The sequence below is a fragment of the Hippocampus zosterae genome, chromosome 11 (genome assembly GCF_025434085.1).
Source record: "Hippocampus zosterae strain Florida chromosome 11, ASM2543408v3, whole genome shotgun sequence".
Lineage (NCBI taxonomy): Eukaryota > Metazoa > Chordata > Actinopteri > Syngnathiformes > Syngnathidae > Hippocampus > Hippocampus zosterae.
In genome coordinates this window covers 21,719,772-21,735,849 of record NC_067461.1, presented here as the reverse complement: position 1 = coordinate 21,735,849, position 16,078 = coordinate 21,719,772, and the positions used below count along the sequence as shown (strand labels likewise).

Sequence of the window (16,078 nt, the reverse complement as noted above, 5' to 3'; positions counted from 1 at the left end):
TTGTGCCCTGCGCATAAACGCTTTCACAACAGCTGTCGCTGTAACACAGCATTTTACAAAACAGTTAACATAGAATAACAAAATAATATAACACAAAACATAACATAACATAACATAACATAACATAACATAACATAACATAACATAACATAACATAACATAACATAACATAACATAACATAACATAACATAACATAACATAACATAACATAACATAAAACATTCACAGTGAAGCAATCTTTACCATTTTTTCCTGCATACACTTTGTTGTTTGAAGCAGTTCTAAATGAAAGAGGAGAGAATCAAAGGTTGATGGCTGATCTTTACTCCTGATGGTGGATCGTCTGAAACTTTCACTCGGCCTTGAGTTCATCCTTGAACATATTGAAGCATTGATCCTCTATTCACAAATACAAGACAAATATCGAAGGATTCGACAGTTAAATATATTTTGAACCATAGGACATTCTAAAGGACGAATAAAGGATATCTTATCTTATCTTAAATTAATTATGTTAGTATGTAGGCCTATATTTAAAACACAGGTAAATTAGCATTTCAATATTCTACCTCTGTAGACAAGGACAAATAGGGCACTATATAAATATTCCGGACATAATGTAAAAACTGTGAATATTCAAGTACAAAATCTACCCAATCGATTTTCCTCAAAATTACAGTTTCACCAATAGATGTCGCTCTTGACCTACGAACCTCTCGAAAATGCCGGCATAGTCATTGCAAATCAAACAACTTTGTCTCGTAACATTTCATTTAATTTTCATAGCGCAATCAATGTGCGGGTTTTTAGGTCATGTATTTGGGAACCAATCAAACTATTGACCAAATCATGTAAACACATCGATTCTCTGATCCCCTTATCCTCACAAGGGTCGCGGGGAGTGCTGGAGCCTCTCCCAGCTGACTTTGGGCAGTAGGTGGGGGACACCCTGAACCGGTTGCGAGTCAATCTCAGTGCACACAGAGACAAACAACCATCCGCGCTCACACCCATGCAGGCACGGGTAGAACATGCCAACTCCACACAGGAAGGCCGGAGCCAGAATCGAAAGCTGCACCTCTGCACTGTAAGGCCGACGTTCCAAATGAGCAGTTCATGTCTTGATTCAAGTACACACAAACACACTGACAATTAAGTAAAGGAATGCAAACTCCACACAGGAATCAAACCCTGCACCTCTGCACTGTGAGGCCGACTCACTAACCAGTCGACCACTTGGCGGCCCCTTTTTCCGTATTGATCTGGAAAAAGAGTCAAAGCTTTATCAGGTTGACCATCCTGGTGACGTTTGTTGGTCAGTTAGGGTCATGCCATCACAATCGGCCAAGTGAAGTATTCCAACATAATACCAACCCATTCAGTTTTACACTTGTCTTGGTTCTGTCTAATGGTCATCATGTACATACGTACAGTGTCACGTTGCGCCCGAGGCGATGAAAGATCGCCTCGTGCACAACAAACATAACGAGGTGGATCCCAGGTAAAGCAGACAAAAAAAGATCTTGTATGAAACACAAAAGGTTTTAATAACGAACAGAAAGAGCCCGACAGGGAAAACGGTAACAAAAAATGCTGGTCAAATAAGGACCAGGAAATAAGGAAAACAACCGAAAACGCTCGCGGAAAAACAAAAAGCGAGGAAGTACAGAAATCGGTAATCTAGAGCAATACAATTTAGATGCAACGCGAATAACAAGAGTAGTGACCGTAAGGCAAAAAGGCAACGAGTAATATCAATCGAGGAAATAGCACGAGAGAGCAATGGCACGGTAAGGAATTCTCCGGCAGTGAGAGGACTGCCGGAGCCTCTTAATAAAGGAGGATAATCAGCCCGAAATTACGGACAGGTGTGCAGATGGCGGAGGGAAAAAACCCGCCACCTGCTGGCAGGCACGTGACGTGACAACAGTAAGTGTTGCAACATTTGACACTGTACCAGTAGTATGGTTCAATGTCAAATCCAGTTACCCATTGGACTATAATAAACATGATTTGGATATGGCACAAGTGTGCTATGAAGCAAGATGAGAAGATTTCAACACAAATCATCAAGTCGGTTTGCTGTCAAGCGAGAACACGACAATATGGATCCTCTCTAGTGACATATCCTCCTGACGACCAGTAGTTTAAATTTGTCCTCTGTGAGGACATTTGTGAACCTAAATATCTCCCACCCCGTGCATCCAATCGCATTAACTCCCTTTGTTACTCTAACGAGGACATTTAGTGCTTTCCAATGATACCAAATTTGTAGGGGCTAGAAAAAGTAAGAAAATGTCTTCCCTCAGTGCAAGCACTTTTTATGGGAAGAGGAAAAGTAATACTTTTTACCAAACACATTTTGTCTTGAAATGCTGTTGGCATTTTAATTATAAGACTCTTATGAACATGTTAAAGTGTTTAATGTTCAAGCCTGTTTAAAAAATGTAGTGGGATTTCAAATATTTCTTTTGGAGTAGTCCAATTACTTCACATAGATTGCGGAGTTTCAAAATAAATGTGATTGGACAACATTTTTATCCTGGTAGTCAGGAGGATAGCAAGCATTACAAGATTTTTTTTTTCTTCCATGTCACCTAAGGGCACAGGTGCCAAACTCCAGGCTTGGGGGGCAGATCTCGCACACCACATCAATTTATATGGTGCGCGAAAGCAAATCAAGCATGTCCCCTTCCATGATGCTTGGTAAAATCTGAACCAAAATCGCCCGGTAGTCCAGTGGTTAGCATGTAGGCTTCACACTGCAGAGGTACCGGGTTCGATTCCAGCTCCGGCCTCCCTGTGTGGAGTTTGCATGTTCTCCCCGGGCCTGTGTGGGTTTTCTCCGGGTGCTCCGGTTTCCTCCCACATTCCAAAAACATGCGTGGCAGGCTGATTGAGCACTCTGAATTGTCCCTAGGTGTGAGTGTGAGCGTGGATGGTTGTTTGTCTCTGTGTGCCCTGTGATTGGCTGGCAACCAATTCAGAGTGTCCCCCGCCTACTGCCCAAAGACAGCTGGGATAGGCTCCAGCACCCCCCGCGACCCTAGTGAGGATCAAGCGGTCCGGAAGATGAATGAATGAATGAATGTACTAAATAAAAGAGATATTGTAAGCATTTTCATATTACCAAACTCCTCGTTACAATAACTTAATATTAGTTGAATAGGCCTTTAGTTTTTACTTCCTTATATTGTTTCAGTCATAACGGCCCTCCAAGGGAAACGGTAACTAAAATGTGGCCCGGAACATAAATTAGTTTTATACCCCTGCCGTAGAAGGTCTGTCTTCTTCATCTTCTTTTCCTTTCAGCTTTTCCCTTCAGGGATTGGCACAGCGAATCAGTTCCTATCACGGGGGAGGGGGGGGGGTTGCCAGAGAGGAAGAGAGAGGAGGAGGAACGAAGAGAGCGCACAGGTGTAGGAATATGGATGAGGTCAGATAGGTATGGAGGGGCTAGGTTATGGATGGATTTGAATGTGAGGAGCAGGATTTTATATTGAATGCGGTGTAAAATGGGTAGCCAATGGAGATGTTGGAGGACAGGTGTAATATGGTTTATGTATGGTGTGAGTGTGATAATGCGGGCGGCTGAATTTTGGACCAGCTGAAGCTTATGGAGGGTATTTTGAGGGAGACCGAGCAGGAGGGAATAACAGTAATCGAGTCGCGAGGTGACGAGGGTGTGAACAAGTATAGCAGTGGACTGAGAAGTGAGAGAAAAGTGGAGCCGGTGGATGTTTCGAAGATGATAATATGCAAAACGAATGATGTGGTTGATATGTGAGGTGAAGGAGAGGGTGCTATCAAGGATGACAATGTAGGGTTATCATTGCTACTGAAACTATGCATATTTCCCCAGTGTAGGACTAATAAAGGTGATAATATTTTATTTTATCTTCCACAACAGATTCAATCTACAAGTACAAGTGTACTGTATGGGAACTACCGGTATGTTGGAAAGAAATCAAAATAGCGCCCTCTGATGGGACACGACACCCGTATTGAATGCATTGTCCAAATAGCAAGCATAGAGGGAGAAGGAAGGCAGTAGTGAGAAGAGGGCATTAATTAATGGGATTGCAAAACAAATTAGAAGATTAGAAATAGACAGATAACAATGTCAAAGAAAAACGCTTGTTTCATCTGAATTCCACTGTGAGTGCCTCCTCTGCAAAACAGACCTCTCTCCAGGACACTCGACAAACAGTGCAAGGAGCCATAGAAACACTGACGGTAGCAGAATATTCTCCTGATCGCAGCCATGTCCGACACCGGTGAGTAACTATTTATTGATCTGCAAACTATAGTTAGACCAACAAACAGACAGACAGACAGATAAATAAGCAGACAGATAGATAGATAGATATACTGAATAGCTAGATAGCTAGATAATGTGCATCACCTTTTTGCTCTTCCCAGGCTATTTTTATTTGACTTTAAATGGATTAGTTGTGGTGATTATCGTCTGCAGGACTCTTGTTTATCCATGTGAGCAGGAGAACTTCCTAAACTGCAGGTCATTAATTCATTCAGTGCTTTAGCCCCATTCCACATCCCAATAATATGCACGGTAGGTAAACGGAACACTCTAAATCAGTGGTCCTCAACTAGAAATGCTGTCGGTCCACTTTTTTTTTTTTATAAGACCAAGGTCCGGTCCCATGCACGGTGGTCATGGGGAGCAGGGCTATATGCCCATTTAGTATGGTCAAGCCAAGCTTATACAAATCAACACTCCTCACAACCAACCAAGAATGGGGTGCATGAAAATAACAATTATTCACTTTGCCAGTACACAGCAAATTATGAGAGGTATTGTGTTGAGGCAGAGGAACTCTTTTATTTTGTTAAGTTGTGCCTGCTTAATAATAGAAATAGCCCTTTTAGGGAAATAAGACATTTTTTACTTTAACTTTGTTAAACAGTAGTTGTCTTTTTTTCCCTTAATTTAACAAAAGCAAAACAAAATACTCATTTTACCAAAATAAATACTAAAAATGAAAACAAAAATATTATTTTCATTTGTAAAATTCCCCTTTTCACATCCCCTCTAAAATCATTGAAAAATATATCAGAAGAGGAGTTAAGAACCATTTTAAATACTGACACAAGGGAGCACAGGAATGTGCAGTGCTGTTCTTCCACTAAAGGTGAATGCAATGTCTGAGGCATGCAAATATTATTTGAGGACGCCATTGGGATGTTCATTTAACATGTTGCGGTGTTCTGCTGTTAAACAGCTGCAAAGATCCCCGGGTAGACGGGAGCAAAACTGCACACAATCGAAACCTCCCGCGATTCGTCTTGTCTAATTGTCTGTGTGCGGCTCTCCTGGGCTGAAGCTGTGAGCACACTGTGGCGTCGCGCATGCTCCTGACACAATCATCCATTTTGAATGCGTGAGTGACGCTTATGTATGGGCACACCTTAAGTTCAAAGGAGCCAATCAGCGCATCGTATATGCTGACGCTTATGTATGGGCACACCTTAAGTTCAGAGCAGCCAATCAGCGCATCGTTATCGCCAACATGCCCTGCTCAGCCATGAGCGCGAGCCAGTTCGTCAAACATTATACAGTCGCTACGAGTGATGGGAATTCCGGCTCCTTTTGGAGAGCCGGCTCTTTTGGATCGGCTCCCTAAAAAGAGCCGGCTTATTCGGCTCCCAAAGGCTCCTCAGTTTTTTTGTTGCTTAAATTAATTTACTACCAAAAATAACGTAATATTATGTGTATTACAATATATTATATTATAAATATTATGTGTAAAATGAATTACTAATGCAAATGCAGCTTTTAACTGTTTACAGTAAAACAACAAGTAAGCATTGAATACAACACAACAAATTATAACTTAAAATTTGTAAAACAAAAAGAAAAAAGCAGCATCCAGGTAAAAGTTTTAATATGTTTTTAGTGAAGATTGGCATTAAGAAAAAACAAGTGCCTCAGCTTTGAGGGGTTGATCCTGTTTCTCCTTTCTGTTAACATTTGCCCTGTTTTGGAAAAGATTCTTTCTGAGGGCACAGATGTTGCGACAACACACAGCCTCTGTGTCATCACATGTGTAAGACGTGGGTACAGTGAATCCTTGGCCTCCCACCAGCTCAAAGGGTCTGCACTTCTCTGGAAAAGGGGCTCCTCAAGATAGGATCTCACTTCCAGAATTGCATCTGATGAAGGATTCCGTCTTGTAGTGCTTCCAGTTACTCGTTCTTCAAAGAACCTCCAAACAGCAGATGCTTGTGGCTCTTCTTGTTGTTGCTCTGCTCCCTCTTCTCCCTCTTCGCCTCCTGGCAGTGCAGTTGTCTGGCTGGCTCTTGCTGCTGCTGCAGTTATTCTTTGAAGAGCTTCATCAACCGCTCTATTGTCAGTGAAGGCCAGCTTCTTGAATCTTGGGTCAAGAATGGTGGTTTCTGACAGAACAGTGTTCCATTCCATTCTGTGGAATTTTCTGTCCATGGATGCACAGAGAGCATCCACTAACTCTTTCACTTTCCCTGTGGTTACGCTGGTCTGATGCTCAGCTGTCACTTTCTGAAGACCCTTGCACAGGATAGAGCTCTGGGTTGTACTTCTAGGCAGTTGTTGTGACATTGGAGCAGCAGCAACAGTTGCAGACACACTAGCACCTTCATTAACATCTGGTTCCCTTTTTAGTCTTTTCTCTCGCAATTGTACTGATGGGTGGACTTTTCTTATGTGCCTGTGCAGGTTATTTGTGGAGCCTGATTTATGGGATATTTTAACTTTGCAGAGTCTACACGCTGCCTTTGAACTATCAATAACATTGAAATGAGTCCAAATTTCACTGCGTTTTCTATCCATTTCTCACCTTTTTACGGAGCCCCTAAGGGGACATGGAAGGAAAAAAAAACTTTGCGAGATCTCGCAAAGTAATGCGAGATCTCGCAATGAAAGATTGCGAGATCTCGCAAAGTAATGCGAGATCTCGCAAAGAAGGATTGCGAGATCTCGCATTACTTTGCGAGATCTCGCAAAGAAGGATTGCGAGATCTCGCAATACTTTATTTATTTATTTTTAATGGTCGTTGACTTGCTTCCGGGTCATCGTACGTGCTTCCGGGTCATCGTACGTGCTTTCGGGTCATCGTACGTGTAAACGCAGACAACAGTTATGGAGTGTGTTCTTTTCCTGCGCGTTGATCTACTTCCGGGTCAGCTTGGCGAATGTTGACTGTCGTGCGCGGCTAATTTGAGCGACTACACACGACATCGGAGGGGGAGAGAATAATGGAGGAGGACTTGGAAAACTTCTTGCGATCAAGAAATGTCGCTCAGGTGAACATTACGCGCATGAAAAGCGACAAGGTGGGCATACACCCATACACTAACATAATAAGCGTAGCAATAGCAAAATGGACACTGGCTCCGACACGCTCACTTTCTCTACTGTTAATTTTCTGTTTTGTAAATACACTACTGTAGTGCAAACCGTTTGATTCTTTTGAGAAGTAAGAAAAGCATTACATAAATTCTATTATTATTATTAATCCTAGTAGTAGTCATCGTAGTAGTAATTTGTCATGCAGGCCTCCAAATACTGTGAGAAACTAACTTGGCGGGGAAAGTGAAGCTAGCATTTCTATATACTCTACCTGTACTGTTGATGTTCTTAGTTCTTACAATAATGACTTTATGTAACACAATTCTAAAAAGACATCACAGTTAGTAAATGTGCTGCTGCTTCCTGATGTATTATTATTATTATATTATGTAATATTGAATACAAATAATGATGACTGCTCTGTACCATCACTCATGTTACATTTGTTAAAAGTTATTATTAATCAAGTCAAAATTTCAAGTATTCATTCTCACAATTTATCTTTGCAGGTTGACATGGAGGTAATTTCTCTGATGACTGAAGAGCAAATGGGCAAATATATCACTTCCTATGGTGATCGAATAGCTGTCCTTTGCTTTTGTCAACAAAAAATGTCCAGGGGTGATAATGAAATGCTCCTCCAAAGATTGAGAGACAAAATAAGATCGAGGAAAAAAGGTGTACTGGGTGGATCTCCAAGTGTGCTCCAAAACCTTGATGAGAGAATGGCAAGATTTAAAAATTTTATTGGCTCTTGGCACTTTTGAGATGTAAAACATCTGGCATAGTTAACCACGTGAAGGGCAGTCTGCAATTGTTTTCCATTTGTGTATTGTGCATTATTAAAATGCAATCGATTCTGTGTTAGTTCTCCATTCCTTCCATTTTCTGCACCACTTATTCTCATGATGGTTTCAGGCAAGATGGGAGTTTTCAGTTTTACCCAAAGGTCTGAAGTTGTACATTCCATTTAAAATGTTGAGATTAATGTTTGTAAGATTTTGTCAATGTGAATAAAATTTGTTCCAAATCATTCTTAACAGTTTTTTTAAACACAAGAAACCACCTGCTGACGAAAGTGAGGAGTGACAATTACGCAGTCATCATTTGCATGCAGGTGAAAATTCAATTGGGATGATGTACAATTGTGTAGGAATACTCCCCAGCATCCACGTTGGTTAAGTATTTGTGAATAAAGTCAGGAACCAAGAAAGAATGTTTATTTACACCAATAATGCTTTGACAGACAAACATTTTATATTGTAGATCAAATATGTTGTCCTTATACTGTACAGGTAGAAAAACAGCAGATAAACAATGCTTTTAATTATGATGGGTATGTATTATTTGTCATCAAAAGTGTTTCAATTATCCTTTGAAGGTGAAGTGATAAAAGAAATGACAATGGTCAAATTCAGGCTTCAATAAATGTTACCACCAGTTGAGGAGCCGTAATATAGTTTGGTCCAAACACCAAGCAATACATAGATTGCTGTAATTTATAAAGTGTATGCAGAAAATTGGTGAAGATTGCACGGCTGTCTGTCCTATGTGTTGTGTTATTTTGACTTCAAAATGGCGCAGTGAGAGTGGCTGCCTTTCCAGCAGCCGTGAGAGTGGCCGCCTTTCCAGCAGCTCCTATATTTTGTATATTTTATATTCTTCCTTTCATAAATTTGCTGCTGTGAATTAGGAATTTCTCCATTGCGAGTCTAATAAAGGTTTTCTTATCTTAAAGAGTAGCGGTGAGGGCCTCTCTGAGGTGTAAATACAAGTTCACAGCCTGAAATGGATCTTTTGGTGGCATTAGATCGGACTGGGCCATTAAAAAAGCACACAATGCAAATACATCTGGATCACAAGGCATGGTCAAACGAAACACACACTGGCTTTTGCACAGTTGAACTTGTTCATTGTCAACCGGGGAGAGGAAGTCCGTTGTACCATAAAGTTCAGGTAACGTATACATCACGTTGGGCCGACCACTGGGGACATTCATGTTCTTTGAGGGCCTGATGAGATGGCTGTTCCAAACTAAGGCCGTGTCATCCAACTCATCCTGTTGAAAATAATATACAGCCAGATTAAATAAGAGTTGCACAGTCATATCGGCTTTTATGAGCAAGAACTTTTAGCGTGAAGCTGCTTTTTTGTCTCACTCCTCCCCTCTCATGTGTACCACATCTCCCCAACTTTTCCTTCACCACACACCATTATCTTCTTGGGTGTTCCTGTCCACTTTCCCATCAACTCACTCTCACATACAGAAATACACATTTAATTAACGAGTCTATCAGAATGTATGAACTCACCTGAATAAGTCCCATGCAACAAAATTGTAGGATGTTTTTGTCCAGAAATCCACCATCAAAGAAGCCATTGTCTCTGAGGTCTGTGAAGAGGGATAACCAGAACTCCATGCACTGGCTGCGAAGAAACCGCCACCAATATTCAATTCTTTGATTGGCGGTGCTGGCTCCATCCAAGTAACTGTCAAGAGTGCTGCCTGGCGGTATTGGCACGAGGAAACGCTGAAAGCCTTTGACGTGACCATTTTCAGTCCCAAGATCAGCTCGAACGATTCGAGGACAACCCCCCAAACGGTGCACAACGTCGATGTAGTAACCCCCAATCAACTTCGGGTCACTACTAGTTATGTAGGCATTGAGCCACATTATTTTCCTTGAAAAACCATCAATAGCCCCATTGATACAAATTCCAAATGGTTTCAGTTTGTCATAGGAGTCCATGTGCCATATAAAATAGGGCCCTTTGGAGAAGTAGTTTCGCCGTCTCAAACGTCTTGCTTGCCTTAACGACACTCCTCTCGGATCCAACTCTTTCAGGACCAGACGAACGTCCTCTTTCCTGACAAGAAGTCCATATTCTCTGCACTTACTGTACATCCACCTGTAACCGTGTAGTTGTCCGGAATGCTGCAATTGGTTGCAAATGAAGTCAACCAGGACTGCCAAGTCATTGAACGTTTTCCGACGAAATAGTCCTCTTTGGTTCAGCACTCGCTTCAAATGTCTTTCACTTATTTGGAAACCGTACTTAACATCAAGAACAGATTTAATGTCTTTGTATTTCAAGCCGATTTCAAAGTAAAATTCTATTAAACTCACGAACGGTTGAACACGCTCCATAACTGTTGTCTGCGTTTACACGTACGATGACCCGGAAGCACGTACGATGACCCGGAAGCAAGTCAACGACCATTAAAAATAAATAAATAAAGTATTGCGAGATCTCGCAATCCTTCTTTGCGAGATCTCGCAATCCTTCTTTGCGAGATCTCGCATTACTTTGCGAGATCTCGCATTACTTTGCGAGATCTCGCAAAGTTTTTTTTTCCTTCCATGTCCCCTTAGGGGCTCCGTACTTATCTGATTTAGTTAGACTTTGATACTTTATCCGAGCTGTTTGGTCGCAATTTCTGTTCCCCTGTTTTTGCGTATTTGTATTTAAGTTTTATTTGTTACATTAGCTTGCCATAAGACATGGCATAACAGTTGTGTCATTGCACTTAGCCCATTTACTACTGTGACTAATACCATCAATGGTGCCACAAAAACTTCAATTTGTTCTGTTATTGTTTTTGTGTTTGTAATAGTATTTGTGCTTTCTTGACTTGTATTATTGCTGTATGTTTGTGATTGTGTTTTATAGATTCTCTGACTGATGCACTCCAGGCTATCAGTGTGAGCACAGAACTCATTGAAGAGGAGCTGAAACCTCATTTGGACATAATTCTGTCTGCACAGTTAGGAAAGCGTAAGTTAAGTAACACAAACGCCATACACATTGGAACTTGAGTTCAGGAAACTAATTCAGTCCGCGACTCAGAACTGAAACGGTCATGAACCAAGACAATTTTTTCCCATAAAAAATGAATGGAAATAGAATGAAACCGTCCGTCTTAGCCTCAGACCCAAGTCAACGTTTCATGCAGTCAGCGAAGACACCCTTAGACTAATATGCCTGAATGTGGATGAGTGCGCTGAGCTTAGAGCCTCAGGCCAAGACCCCGGATACCTTTGTGGATGACACCGTCACATCACAACTTCGGCAGCTGGGAGGGTTCTCTTTCATCTGGGATTAGTTCCAAAAATGTGCTCTGCCATTCTGTGACGCTATTATGTGCCACACCAGTGACTGATCAGTGCCTCGCATTTCCGCTGTTGCAAGGCTAGCTTCGCTTGTTTCCAAATTTGGCAGATCGCTCTGCGCCATGTTGGGCATTCTTGCGTATGTCCTTGACCTCTTGCATGTCGGTGGAATTGAGGAGATCTTCGAAGTATTCTCCCCCACGAATCACAACGTCTCGAGTCGAGGTCAGCATCTCCACTATTCACAGTTTTAATGGTGCACTGCGGGTTCGGGAATTACCGCCACCACAGGCACCGACAACCTTATGGCCACAATGCCAACCAGCTGCCTCAACAATGGAGGCAGAGAACATGGTCTACTCAGACTCAATGTCCCCCGCCTCTCCCGGGACTAGGGTAAAGCTTTGGAGGAGGTGAGAGTTGAAACTCATTCTGACCGGTGATTCTGCCGGACGTTCCCAGCAAACCATCACAATACGTTTGGGACTGCCACATTGGATAGTCATCTTCCCCTCCCATCGGAGCCAACCCATGACCAGGTGGTGATCAGTTGACAGCTCCGCTGGGATGTTCTCATGCTCCTGAGCACATCCTCTAAGCCTAAGGACTACAAAAAGGATGGGTACTTTGAACTGTTGTTTGGTGCATAGGCACAAACAACACTCAGATCCAGTCCACCCACCTGAAGGCTGTGGGAGGCTACTCTTTTGTCCACCATGGTGAATCCGAATGTACAGGCACCGATTCTCTGTGTTTATCCATCATTTTACGTACCATTTGCAAAGAGAAGCGCAGCATGAGTGAGCATCACATCAGTAGACATAACCCCACGGAGCTCAAAGGTTCTGAGTGTTCTGGCACCGCCACTGATTTGGTATTTCTTCCGCAAGCAAGGCTGACAGACTCAGTGTCAACCACACCTTCGCAAGAAACATCATTCTATGGTAGCGTGAGTGAAAATGAAGCCAATCTACTTTGTTATGATTTCGTCACGGGTGCCAAGCTTACAGGTTGAAATCTCAGATGTTAGCATTGTAGTCGGCTTGTTGCGGTGTGTATTGCCATCACATTTTGTTGAGGCCGACGTAGCAGTCGGCCATAATGTCCGATATCAGCTTGGTGTTTGAGCAATCATCTCTAGTGTGGAGGAAGCAGATTAGCATATATCCAAAAACAGTTCCAAGTGTTCTTGCTTTTCACCATTGTGTACTAATCTCTTCACATTTGTACAGAGAAAGACATTGCGGTTCAGATTGCCAAAAGTGGGATTCTACCTATACTTGCTCAGGCTTTACAAAATAAAACCAGCCTGAGCTGTCAGATTTCCTTGTTGTTGGCTGAAATGGCCCGAGAAGGTAGGACAAAGTTTAAATTTTAATTGCATTCAATGAATAACATGTGCATGAAACTCCAACAATTACAAGTGCAACATAAAATACGTCTTTGGAGGTGGTTATAGAATTTGAGAGTAAATGTTTGATCTTTTTGTCTTTTAGGTGCAGTGAGGGGCTTGTGTATTGAGGCAGGCTTAGTGAAGGTGCTCGTCCCTCATCTGGACAGTAGTGAGCCAGAGATGCTGCTCAATACTGGCAGAGCAATTGGTCGCATTTGCTTTGACAACCGTAAGTCTTCATTCATACTGAAATAAATGTTTTTAATAGATTTTATTACGATGCTTTCATGTTACTCAAGGTCAAATTCAATCTCAACTCCACTGTGTTTATAGAGCACTTTAAAACAACCGCCACTGTTGCAAGGATCGTACATACAATAACAAACAATAAAACGAGACATTAATAACAAAGACAGTAAAAAGCACAAAAACAGTAAAAATAAAATCAAGTCTGACTCATGCTGAGAATACAAACGAGTTTTGAGACGAGTTTTAAAGATTGCCAGAGAGGGGGCTTGCAGAATGTTCAATGGGAGGTCATTCCAAAGAGAGCGACCAGCAATGGAAAAGTCTCGATCCCATCTGAGATTTTGCATTGTCCTTGGTACCTGGAATATTGTCTGGTCCACAGTCCTGAGGCACCGGCAGGTGTGTCGAGGCGGAGGAGCTCAGACAGGTAAAGTGAAGTGAGGCCATTTCAAGATTTGAAAACAAATAATAGGATCTGAAACAAAACTCTAAAATATAGGGAGCCAGTGAAGGGATTCCAGAGTAGGTGCAATGTGCTCCCCCCTACAAGCACCAGTCAAGAGTGGAGCAGCAGCATTCTGGACCAACTGGAGTACATTATTAGGAAGACCGTACTTGGCGAGTTCACGAGACCGTACACTGCTTTCTTGATATAGAGAAATGACCAATGTCAGGAACAATTTCATTGCTCAGACTGCCCCCCCTCCCCCTTTGCGGTCACACATTTTCTGAACTTGAGATGGGTATTTACACTAGTTTATACCAACCATTTTTTCCTTATTGCACAGTGAATTTGGGACATTGTGTTAAACATATGCAAACATAAACTACAAAAGCAGAATACAATTATTTGCAAAATCATGTTCAACCTATATTTAACCCATATCCTACAGTCGATGTAAATACGTTTATATAACGCAACACACAATTTTACAAAAATTGTAAAAGTATTATTCCTGAATATTTATCTTACTTTCAACCACTCTATGTTCAGTGGCATCAGCGCTATACATACACATATAGTTCTTATTTTTTGCTTTATATTTTTGCCCTCTATGGACAATAAAAGCGGTACTGTGGTATCACCAAAACACACATATATATATACAGTATATATATAAAACATGAATTGGAATATTTCATATCACACAATTTTTATGCTTTGTCTTTGATTTAAAGATGACAATATGCAAAAAATCTACAAAAATTGCAGAAATTGTAACACGTGAATCATGTTCACCCTATTTAAGCGAATACACTCCAAAGACAAGATATTTAATGTTCAGTATATTACCATCCAAAACATCACCCCTCCTTCTTCCTGACTTGTGACATGGTGTCCATCCACCACTTGTCTTGAATTCACAAGCAAATCCTCATCGTTCTCAAAACGTCTGATCTTATAATGTCCCATTTGTGTTTTTGTATATGTTCATTACATTTTTTGCTGTGTTGGGGTATTGTCAGCTTTCAAAATGTTTCTCTGGACAACAGCTGTTGTTTTCCTTGGTCCTTCTCGTCATTATTTGTTACTTGGTTCACCACTGCTTTCTGGACCAAAATAAACCCCCCCCCCCCCCCAAAAAAAACAGTCCCTAGTGTTGAAAGTATTTTGTTTAGTTATTTTCATGGAGCACTTAATATATCCAAGGCACAACTAATAAATCTCTAGTGTTACGCCTCTTACATGCCAAATAACCAGGAATGCCGTGCTAATTTTTGTTAGAATGCTCTGTCACAGCGCAGAAGACCCAGAATCACAATATTTTCTCTCACTCTGCACAGCATACCAGCAGGATCAGTTAGTCCACTCCGGCGTCATCCTCAAGCTTGTGTCAATCATGAGGAAATATCCAGAGAATGATCCCCTAGTCAACGTCTGTGTGCTGGCTCTCTGTAATTTGGCAGACTTGGGTAAGCATTGATACAAATAATGGCTGATAGATACCGAGTAGGTAACATTACATTCAAATAATACAAATGTGCCTGCCCATATTAATTAATGGTTCAAGTACTGTATGCTGAAATACAGTAAAGCAGGGGTGCTCAAACGTTTTGGATCGAAGATCTACTTTTTGATCAACTAACCTCCCGGGATCTAGCCTTACCGGCACGTGCGTGCGCGCGCATGCACGCACGCACGCACACGCACGCCCTGATGAGAAACAGCCTGAAACTGAGGCATGCGACGCACTTTTGCAGCCTGTTAACTATCGTAGCTCACACGTACCGTTTTAAAGTGCTTCCCTGGGCCCTCCAAATTCCTATTCTTTCCTCGTGCCCTTGGTGAATTGTACATGAAGCAAACTCTGAATGAGATTAATGACGACAAAAGGTAGAGCGCAACAGTTCTGATCACAAGCTGCAATTGCAGACAGCTGAGAGCTAACAACTTCCATTGACGTAATCGCGCGCCACTGTAAATTCAAGATTTACCTGCTTTAGTTTATTTTTAAATCTTTTTTGGGTGAAAATGAGACTGATAAGATGATTAGGGTGCCGTGTACATTAACACAAAAAATATATTATTAACATGTACAAAGACACACAAATGGTTGTTTTTTTTTTTTCTCCTCGACACTCCTCGGATCTACTTGGGACCTGTCTTAGATCTACCGGTAGATCAGGATCTACCTAATGGGCACCCCTGCAGTAAAGTCTTTATTATAGGTTGTTTTAGTATTACGGCAACACAGTACTTACCAAATATGTGAGATTGTAAAAGACAATAACATTTGCTTTAATATGGACTATTTCTTAATCACTGAGCCATATTCAATGACGTTTCAAACTAACACAAACGTTTTAGACCCAAATTTGCGTTTGCTCACTGGGCTTCTCTGAGAGGTCAGAAGCTAATCAGCCACTGACATTAGTATATAAACAGTATATATTTTTATTTAGGAATGAAACTGAATAATATAAAATTATATTCTAATGAAGAATTTGTGAAGCACTGTTGTTTAATTACCCT

The 16,078-nt window shown here is 41.4% G+C and overlaps 2 protein-coding genes across 3 annotated transcripts in view; one reads left to right on the top strand and one right to left on the bottom strand.

Annotated features, from left to right (window-relative positions):
• si:dkey-191g9.5 (rap1 GTPase-GDP dissociation stimulator 1) overlaps positions 1-16,078 on the top strand; it is a 214,079-nt gene that overhangs the window by 185,108 nt on the left and 12,893 nt on the right. For both annotated transcript variants that reach the window (XM_052081088.1, XM_052081087.1), the window contains exons 2-6: positions 3,462-4,278; positions 11,023-11,127; positions 12,695-12,817; positions 12,959-13,084; positions 14,890-15,018. In XM_052081088.1, the coding sequence (XP_051937048.1) occupies positions 4,266-4,278; positions 11,023-11,127; positions 12,695-12,817; positions 12,959-13,084; positions 14,890-15,018 (496 nt within the window). In that variant the 5' untranslated portion in view covers positions 3,462-4,265. The remainder of the gene's footprint in view (positions 1-3,461; positions 4,279-11,022; positions 11,128-12,694; positions 12,818-12,958; positions 13,085-14,889; positions 15,019-16,078) is intronic.
• LOC127610688 (uncharacterized) lies at positions 8,794-10,580 on the bottom strand. The gene is made up of 2 exons (XM_052081129.1): positions 9,663-10,580; positions 8,794-9,409 (listed from the first exon to the last, which is right to left on the bottom strand). The coding sequence occupies exons 1-2, from the start codon at positions 10,497-10,499 to the stop codon at positions 9,083-9,085; spliced, it is 1,164 nt and encodes a 387-aa protein (XP_051937089.1). The 5' UTR covers positions 10,500-10,580; the 3' UTR covers positions 8,794-9,082.

Bases quoted from the DNA above. Each gene is read 5' to 3' on its own strand.
- LOC127610688 (XM_052081129.1), bottom strand. From the start codon at position 10,499: ATGGAGCGTGTTCAACCGTTCGTGAGTTTAATAGAATTTTACTTTGAA. The intron at 9,410-9,662 runs GTGAGTTCATAC...TATTTTCAACAG, and splicing joins GTTGCATGGGACTTATTCAG to GATGAGTTGGATGACACGGC.